Source organism: Trichoplusia ni, chromosome 23 (genome assembly GCF_003590095.1).
Source record: "Trichoplusia ni isolate ovarian cell line Hi5 chromosome 23, tn1, whole genome shotgun sequence".
Taxonomy (NCBI): Eukaryota; Metazoa; Arthropoda; class Insecta; order Lepidoptera; family Noctuidae; genus Trichoplusia; species Trichoplusia ni.
Genome location: NC_039500.1, coordinates 5,110,797 through 5,121,149, shown reverse-complemented (window position 1 = coordinate 5,121,149; position 10,353 = coordinate 5,110,797). Strand labels below are relative to the sequence as shown.

Below are 10,353 nucleotides of genomic sequence, written 5' to 3'. Positions count from 1 at the left end.
AGGGTTTTTGATTCTGAATTACTCGTAACGGTTGCTTTTCGAGCTTTTGTAGCTGAATTGTATGAATTAATTTGCTTTCATAGCTTTTAGAGTTAGTGTCATAATTAATTTAATGATATAGATAATACATATAAGAGAGATAATATGTTATAGATGTAATTAAATAGAAAGAGACGGGCTATTTTTATCAACGTAAGCGAGATTTAAGCGTGCAAATCCTCCAGTAAAAGGTAGTGTGATAAATGTACACAGCCATCAAAAGAGATTACTATAAAAACTACACACAAACTATCTATACGAAATGAAAAACTATGATGTACGATCGTCACAAATAGATAAAACTAGTAAAATCTACACCTAGTTCAACTATTGACACAGTTTGGGCGAAACGATGTGAAATAAATCCATTTTTTAGATTGCTTTGGCATACAAAATTGGCATGTAAAATGTTGGTTGTCACAAATATTTGATGCGTATCAGATTTCGTAGTTGCTGAATATTTACTGCTCATGAATTTATCTAAAAAAAGTGTGCAAATGGGTCAGTGAGGTCTTTTTGCGATGATTTGTGGAATGGTAACATTTCAAATGGAAATAATAAATGTATATTATTAGGTACCTATACATAATAAATATTTAAACTGAGCATACGTTACCTATAAGCAAAAACCTACCTACTGTTTGTTTTTTTTTCTCTGGCCCACTGTGTCCCACTGCTGGGCAAAGGCCTCCCCCAAACCCTTCCACAATTTTCTACCCATTGTATTATATTTAATTATTACATCAATAAATACTTAAAAACACTATTTTATACCAAGCAAAACTAGGGCTGCGGAACAAAAAAAAAACAAAAAAAGCTTTCCATGAAGTTATAATCAAAGCTACACAATAAGTTTATGAAACTAAATAATATCAAAAACCTTCTTTGATCGTGCCGAAGCATATTAATTCTACGATAAAATATATTTAAGCCATAAATAACAGCAGACGCCATTCGGTATCATAAATTTAATATGCGGGGCGTCTTGACAGCCCTATTCTTTAAATACCTTGGCACATGGACGGAATAGCACGATATTGAGAGCTCATTTACAAACTATTACAAAAACAAAAGACATCTCGGAATGGTGTCTTCGGATTAATTGTTAAAGGGTTACGATGAAAATTGTAATTGATCGAAAATTATCAAAAAATACTTGAACCTGCTATGATCTTGTGTGTTAGGACTTAGGAAACGAGATGACGTATGACAGTCATAGTAACATCTAGTTTTAGAACATTCTTATGTTCTGATTGAAGCACCAACCTATTGAGATACTTTCCTCGATATATGACCAACTGATGAATTTTAATTATTCTCCGATTTTGACAAAAAAAAACGAATAAACAAATGTATAAATAGGTAAAGTTCATAAAACTGGAATTATTTTCGAAATAAAAGTTAAAATCCAAATGACGGAATGTAAGCTCAGACCTCCCATTAGTTGAATGGCTGAACGTCAGATTCCTTTATCGTCCGCGCAGCTACGGGATAAAAAATATACAAAATTTTGTCCAAAATACAAAAAGAGACACGCATGTGTGTGGGTTCCGAGTACGAGACAGGTTAAGCTGATTTTTTTTTCTTTTGTTAAAAGTGATTTTGTTTTTCGGAGTTCATTAATACCGGCTTTCAAATTATTACAAAACATCTATAATAATACAAATTGATTGTGACTCTTCGTATTAGAATTGTTCATGATGAGAACTCAATTATCTAGGTCAGCGGTGCCCAACATTTTCACTCCATTTATGCACTCATGAACTCTCTTTACTTCAATATCCGCGACACAATCACTTTTCACGACGCGTCACGCTGCCAACGTTTATACTCAGCAAATTTATACTGATGCGAATTACTTATATCAACAACGATGGTTGAACATTAAATCCCATTGAAAAATTTCGCTCGACAAACGAAACTGCGACCCAGTTGTCTGAATAATCCCTACATAAGCTAGATATCCTGTTATCCCGTAGCACGCGAGTGGCGGGACACATCGCTGGCTCGAATCCAACCTGTCCGATGGCCTCATCTCGTTGCTGCTCGACATAGCCCGTTGGGTCTTGTTGTATCCCGTCACATGGGACAGTGCCATACCGTCTCGGTGTCAACCCGCTATGACTCCAATTTGCTATAAAGCGGTGGCCCGCCGCACTCAACTTCACTGCCGACGCCCGCCGCCGCGCGCCGCCCGCTCTGCGGTGTCGTTAAAATTTTACGTTCAATACTGCTTTGATAGCGGAATAAAGCGGACATTATAAATAGTATTTTCGATCTTTTTTTTTTCTAAAGTGGTTACTCCAACCTAGCTATTTCAGTCCGCGTGACTGACGCTACTTGTCATTTGAGACATTCGGCCGCTTGACGCGTGACGTTTTGATGCATTTGGCATTTGCGTCATCGGAAACGGGGAGTATGATAATATTTTGTGTAAAGTTTGTACAGTTCATAAACCTGCATAGTTACCCAAATTTACTCCAATAGAAATCTTGATAAAGTAATCGTTGAATTTGGGATTGCTTCTGTTCATCTATGTTTGGATATTTAAAATTATTTTGGAATAGAATAATCTCAATTAAAGTTGTTCAAACAGAGTGCTGGCGTGTTTCCAAGGCGGTCGGATGGCCGGCGGCGCGAGGGGAGTCAAGTCAGCGATTGTGATCCACTCACTCGCTAAAAGGGTAGAGAGGATCCGTCGCCCACTCGTCTGGTTTGAGGCCCTTGGAATAGTTCTCATGTCTATTTTAGATCATTGTATACATACATATATATCATGGGATTTCTGTTTGTTCAGGGGTAGGATCATTTGTTTGTGTTAATCACAAAGTTTTGTTCTTCGCAAATATTTTTTGTAGTATCCCTAATTTGTACCATCACCCTTATGTCATTGAATTGTTTGGGTTTCTGATCCCCACATAAAGCGGGCATCTTGTTAAGTGTCTTAGTAAAGTGTCATATATAAGTCAGTGTGTCAAGAGATATCTCGCCTGGACAGAGGAAGTTCGGAGCCTCGGTTTACGCCCATGGGGGTTGTAGAGGTTCATTATCTGCAGCAATGGACGCTCGGACGCCATCACGGACGCGATAAAAAACCCAACATTTTATCTTTGAACTAAATGTTGGACGTGCGGGTTTTTTATGTTGGTGAGCTTAATAACGATGTACGGAAGCGAAATTGATTCAGCTGTATTTTATAGTACAGTTTAAGGATTTAAGGTTTTTCAAGACTTGGCAGTAAGCGTCGTATGCATATACAAAGCTTACTGGGGATGCTGCTTTTTTATTTTGGTATATTTAGATCAAATCCTGCAAGCTAACTTCGAACAATTTGTGAGAGTAGTCTGAAACATCAAATTGGATTGTAATGGCAACTTAGAAAGAACTGCAATCTTTTGACTCTCGCGTACGTTCTATATTATACAAAACTTTTAGGCCTGTCAAAAAAAGAGAAAACAGAAATTAATTATACCATATTCAAATCTTAATACCAAAATATACCGTTATTGTTACAAGTAAAGGAGGCCTGATATCCTCCTCCGTTCCTTAGGGAGGTGCTCGTAGGCTGTTGATCCCAACTGTCATTAGAAGCTTACAATGAAAGGGTATATACAAAGCAAGTACTTGTATGAAGTGATTCCGTGTACGTTAACGGGTTATATTGAATTTAAATTAATTATAAAGGTATTTCGAAAGGGGAAACATGATCTAGAATAATTCCGGAAGAGTGATGTATTTAGGTATAAGAGGAATCCAAAAATATGGACATTATAATAGTTTTCTACGTTTTCTATAACTCGAAAAATTACTGCTTTTTAGGATTTAACATAGATATGACGCATAGGTATGCCAAAAATAAGAGAAATTGCTAATAATATAAAAACTAGGAAGACGAGTGTGATTCATTATATAACCTGTAACTTAACATTGAGAACAAATTTACTTACTAATTCAAGGTAAACAGTACTGATATCTTAATTTTAGTTATCTAGGTCAAATACCAGGCGAAACTTCTCTCTAATTCTTCTCTCAATAATTTCAAGAAAATGTTTATTTATAAATAAAAACGCCCATAATTACACAGTACAGGTTAAAATAATACCACAACCAAATGGGAATTTTAATTGCCCAAAATACTCCACAAAATTCAAAGAATAGCTCAAATCGAAACAAAACACTCTAGGGTCATTAAGATCTGATAAGATGGCTTCTTAAACGGACAATCGGGAGCAAACAACATTTCTACTTGTATTTTTAATTAAATTGAAATATTCATTCGTTTCTGCCTACTTACCGACATTTATTTAAGGACAAAATTCCTCGTTACGGGAGGGTCCTTAGTCAGATTAAATTTCCGCTCGGTCCACTTTTGGCCTAGAATGCCCTTTATTACCCCGTTACAAAAGGTTTCGTGTAGCTCTACATATTAGAATATCATTCATTTTCTTGAAATTCCCTTCGTTCCGTATTTTAATAGTGTTAAGTTTGATGTTACTGTCTTTGTGTCAATTTAGTGCTCATGATCTCACATATTGGGTTTTAAGACAGTGGTAGGTCAGGCAATGTTCATCGAATTAGATGGAAAGTTATAAGAAAACTTTTAAAACAATAGGAAAGACATCCTTTTTCGTCGTTTACATCGGAAGAAATTGACCAGATTAACGCTTGAAGTAATAGGTTTGCTTCGGTAAGCGAAAAAAATTTTCAACAAGCGTAGAATTTAAAAAATTATCGATAATAAATTAAATGTACGATAAAAGCAAACTGTATGAAAAATTAGTCTTCAACTTTCAAAATTCACTCACAAAACCAAACCTACAAACCATAGCTCATTACACTCCCATTCAATAAAACTATATTATCACCACAATACGGACCGCCGGTTATCTTTTATTTTATTACGAGGGTTAAGCTATATTTCCCCTAGAATGGGTTGTTACACCACGACAGTGTTATTTCGAGACGAGACGTCGTGCGAACTACCACTAAACACTTAATAATGCGTCCGCAGTGCGTTAGTGAATGCATTAAAATATAGCGGCCAAGAGTTCCGGCAAAAATAAAATTCGTCTTTGGAGAGTAACATCTTTTGTTATAGACTTTTAATCGTAATAGGTATTGTTAGCCAGACTTTTCTTAATCGGGATTAAATATGAGCCCTTTGTCACCAAAAGTAGCTGTGTTTCCGCAAAATTTTTAGTGTTCCAGCTGAAATCTAAGTCTGTGTGTTTTGGTGTATGTGACTTTTATATTTGTGGAGCCTCCCGCGACATAACAACCGAATTCTTTACTTCAGTTGTCAATAAACTAAATGTATAGGAATGTGTCGAAAGCAAAACTCAAAAAAATGGGCCTTCCATAAGGTAAACTTATAAATTCAAGTCCAACAAACATCCCACTCCAATTTCTCAACTTTGCTTAAGTGACAGATCACATCAATGCCCCTGTATTTCTAGTAACTCATTACTATAAACTTAAACCTTTCAATGAATCACAAGCCTAAACTTTTTCAAGTAACCTTAAATACAAGTGCAGAAAATATTTAAACAGAGCAGTAACGTAAAACCTTCATTTTGTTTTCATTAAATATTTGCCAATATCAAGTTCTGGACATGTCTTGTATATTTTATGAACGGAAAATCCGATGCTCATTAGCCTAATCCCGTTCGATCCGCGCCAGCGAAAACTCCGAGTAAGTAGCCAACTTGGCCCCTTTTTCCCTTTTTATGCCTTTTAAATGGCGGAACGTTGTTTTGATTTAACTGATAAGTTGTAAAACATTATCTAGAGTACAGTTTTTTTTTCCTTCCCCTCGCGAAAGGATAAACAAAGTTCTTGCTTGAAGATACAGTCAAAGCGATATTTTTTGCCCTTGTTTCAGTATATTTCATTAGTTGTTTCCAGTGTCGCTGTTGTTTTTTTAAAAACAACGGCTTTAGGTCTGTGCTGTCGCAAAGTATTTTATAATTCAATTTACTTTGTTTAGTTAATGCACTTTTTAATGTTTTGTAGAAACGATGAGTACAATTGTAAAACAAGTCGTTTTCAGCCGTCGTACTACTGTATATTGGAGCGTTGTTTATACGCGTATCAAACAAAGCTAAGAATAATTTCATTGCTATGAATAATCAGCTATAAATTGTTCCGCCACGCCGCCGTACAGCTATCATCATCTTCTAAGAACGGAACTGAAATAAAAATCGAATTTCAACTTTTATGTCCATCATAACATTCCTGCCATATCATTCGCAGACCACGTCCGCTGTACACTGAAGTAATACGTCAAAAGAAATCCGAGGCGTCTTGTTCATGCTGCCCCTTTGACACTAAGGCCAGAATAAATCAAACACGAAAACATACAAGCGAGTAAAAAATAAATGGAACTGACACCCGCCGTACGAGTTCCATCTGGCCGCCATATTGACTCCCAGCTGATTCATAACAATCTGTACATTGCATTCGATAAAATTAAATGGTCCGTAATATGTTGAACACATCATCGGCTCAAACGTTCGGTAAACGATGAAATAACTCACGATTCAGATTACATGTCTATAAATATTTTTTACGAAAATATACAAATAGGGTTGTGTATTACGCATGAATCCATGAAAGGAAAATGGTTTTTGAAAGCTTACTTCGAGATGCGGGTCAGAAAAAGAAAAGGTTTGTTCTTGTTTTAAAGCCTTTAAATTACCTAGACGGATATAGATGTTTCGGACCAATGCGAGTAATAATGTCAAATGTCCTCAACATTTGACAATTGACAATTTTTTTTTGTCTCCCAAAAAATGTATGTCCTTAACAAAGTTTCTTAACCTCGATTTTTATTATAAGTTTTTGTTGTTATAATATAACATCAGCAGGAGTATACTATCTGTAAGCATAAAGCCTGGTAGCTTATGCCAGGCGCATAGACAGACAGTGGAACCTAAGTAAGATGGCAGCTCTATAAACAGTAAATGTTTAAAAGAGATTTAGAATTAATTAAATTTTAATAATTATTTCACCAAGTGTGCGAATCGCAAAAAAAAACCTACGATAAAATGTCACTTTCTCTTATTTTCCACGCAAATATATTCATATTCTACAGCGTAATCATACTCGAGGTTCACACCAATGGCCTTGCAAGGAGGTTAACGACAAAAGACGGATTAAGCCGACAGCGGTAATCCAGTACTAAAGTCTCAGAAGTGGTTGTGCGTGCGAGTGATGTCTTTATAGCAAGAACTCGGATTTGACAATGGAATCTAAGAGATTTACGAGCGCCACAAGCTGAAAGCGTGTCTAAAATCTATTACAACTAATTTATAGCGCTCCAGAGTGGTATTTTAGTGGCGCTTTTTTATATTTTTAGAACTTTATTTGATTTTGATTGCAATGTTTGCCGCGGAAATTCGATGTTCTAGCAGATCATGTTTAGCAGTCAATTGTGTTAGTCTGCATGTTATAGATAGTTAATATCTTACAATGACCAGTCGAGATCAGCAATTGGTTCTGGAATTTAAAAAAAATCCTAAGGGCTTTATATACGACATTTTCATTCAGAGGCCATTTTACAAGTTTCCGGAGTTCAATCTAGCTTTTAATTTGATAATTGATTTACTTGCTAAACATAACCCTTTAAATTCAGTTTTTGTTCATAAATATCAAGTGCTTATATATATGTATGCTATTATATTGTAATTTATAACCCACGAGACAAACATAAGTAATTATTGTATTTAACGAGCCATGTTCACATGAAAACGTAAAGACAAATGAAACAACCTCAAGCTATCAATGTTTTGTTAAGTAGCTTCATAAACGTCTGTAAATGTTTTATGACGTCATTACACTAACTTTTATTGCGCTTTTGTGAAATGAAAGTTGTGGCGTTCGGGATTGAAGACGCGACATGCAACGGTAATTGTTTTTACTGTCTTAAGCGAAGTTGTGGAACTTTATATAGTATACGTAATGATTTTTAATCTTTTGTTGATGAGTGTTACATAGTTTAAATTGTAGTGTCTTTTGTTACTAAAGCCAAATTTCAATGGAATAATATGTATGAAGTATGTTAGCTTTTAACAAATTGAGACTAAAACTTTTACTTCGTGTTTTTTACTGAAACTCTTACATTGTAAAAGATCTTCGTAAAGTTTTAGCAAAGATAAAGTTTATAGTTTTTCACATTCAGAAATATAAACGCTGGCAGCACTAAAGAAATTTTAGATATAGATCGATAAAAGTCGTTAAACGACTATCGCCGAACTGCAGTTGCTATTCAAATGCGATGCGATTTGGAAGGCGTCCATGGCAGAACGTCGGATGACGGCCATTATACCTAAACCAGTCTAACATGACCTCGTAAACTCTTCGAAAAATACGCTATAGAGGTCTAGTTTATCTGGGCCCGTTATACCTGGGAGAGAGCAGTGATGAGCCAACTCGCAGTTATATACCTCAATCGCCAGCTGTTAAGCTCTAAACGAGGGCCTTATGGCGGGAAAAAATAACAGATAAAACAGAGGGTAGTGTGCTATCGGTAGGGCAGTAAAGGCTGGGTATCGATAAGACTTGGGAAGATAAGTCTTTAGCTTTATTTGAAGGTTAATAGCTTGAGGAAACGCAAACGTAACTTGATTTTGAGGCATTTGTAGACATTTTTCTGTCTCTACTTTTTGGTTAAAATTGATAGAGACAACATATCATTTTACGGCGATTACAATGGGGCTGTGGATATGTTACATTCCTCTAGGCGCTAATGTCAAATTTCTCGAATGTATAGAAATGACAAGGAAAAGTCATGTCCATGCGTTTGAAGTTTTCTATTCAAACAAAAGAGAATGTCCAAACCCTTTGCGCTAGTTACAATTTACGCGGCATTTGGGATTAGGACAGCATTTAATTTTATTCAACACTTATATGACAAGATTAAGCTCCTCATCTTAATATGTATCTATTAATACTAGATAATCATTTACTATAAATGTTCGTATAATATTGAGACGTAAAATTATGAACGCCAGCCGCGCTATCATCTAGTCTCGAAAGTAATTAGACTGGGTTATATATTTGCTAATTAATTGAGAAGGAAAACTAAGAATTATGCCGAGCGTCGCCACGTGTACGCTTTAATGAGAGTTAGTCTGATTCTAATGAATAAGTATGTAATTAAACTGAAGGATACTCTTTTGGTGAGTCAGTGAATAGCTGAAACCGTTTTAGATTAGTCTAGATAGCAGACTATTATGCTATCTTCTATTGACTGTAGCTTATTGAAAATATTGTCTTATTTTCTCCCTAGGAATATCATACTAAACAGAATATATAATTGCTTCTAAAGTTCTGAAATAAAGATATATTTGAAATAAATTACTTTGGCTAGATTTAATCATTAACTATCCAGATTATTGTATTATAATGTAGAAATCAATAAATATTGGTGTATTTTATCCTCGTCTATTTAAAATTAAATTTTAATACATTAATCTTCCAAAATTTATATCACATTTTCACGCTATCCATCTCGCTTGCCAAAAAATATCTCCTTAATTTCATAAAAAACACGGTTTTTAACCATAACTCACTCAAAGGAATTAATTTATCACGCTCCGCTGTCATCATAATCTATTTAAAGCCGTGTAAACCGCTTCGAACTATTTAAAGCAATTAAATCATCGCAAATTAAATTAAAAATAAATTGATAGAACATGAACAGAAAACACGTCTCAATTTTGTCAGAAATACTTCCTGTTGTAAAGATTCCGTCGAGAATTTATCACAGGGACGATGGGCCCTGAAGTAGGAGTTGCCAATTAGTGAAGTGTATAATGGTACAGATTCACGACGGATTGAACCTTGTTAATGAGCCGACTACAGTACACTCGTAATAACACTGAATTTTACAATAATAATTCGAAGCCAGCGAGGAAGGCAACACGAAAATGATTTTCGAGAGCAATATCAAAGCTCTAGTGTTTGTATTCAATGTGGATATCTGTCCAATGTTCAGCATGGGTTTATTAATTCATGTATTTCAATGACCGAATAATGAATTTTCGAAGCTATGTTGATTAGAATTGGTGGTTTTGTTACTGCCATAAACACTGTAATATTGTTTCGCTTTCGATTCGATGTGGTTTTATTGAATTGGTTTTGAAGTTTGTAATAAAGCAATTGCAATAAGAGATATTAATTACAAATATAAACTGGTGTATATTGTGGCGAAACTGGATCATGATTTATGCTGTTGAAATTTTGGTTTCAGCGTTCAAATTTCAAACTGATAGAATTTAGTATTTCATCTATATATTTTTTTTTAAATAAATG

The 10,353-nt window shown here is 35.1% G+C and overlaps 1 protein-coding gene across 1 annotated transcript in view; it reads right to left on the bottom strand.

The window, feature by feature from the left end:
- The window catches only part of LOC113505015 (isopentenyl-diphosphate Delta-isomerase 1-like), a 5,721-nt gene extending 2,942 nt beyond the window's left edge, over positions 1 to 2,779 (bottom strand). The window contains exons 1-2 of the mRNA XM_026887532.1: positions 2,634 to 2,779; positions 2,058 to 2,238 (exon numbers count right to left, since the gene is read on the bottom strand). Coding sequence (XP_026743333.1) covers positions 2,058 to 2,238; positions 2,634 to 2,779 — 327 coding nt within the window. The remainder of the gene's footprint in view (positions 1 to 2,057; positions 2,239 to 2,633) is intronic.
- Between the last annotated feature and the right edge of the window lie 7,574 nt (positions 2,780 to 10,353).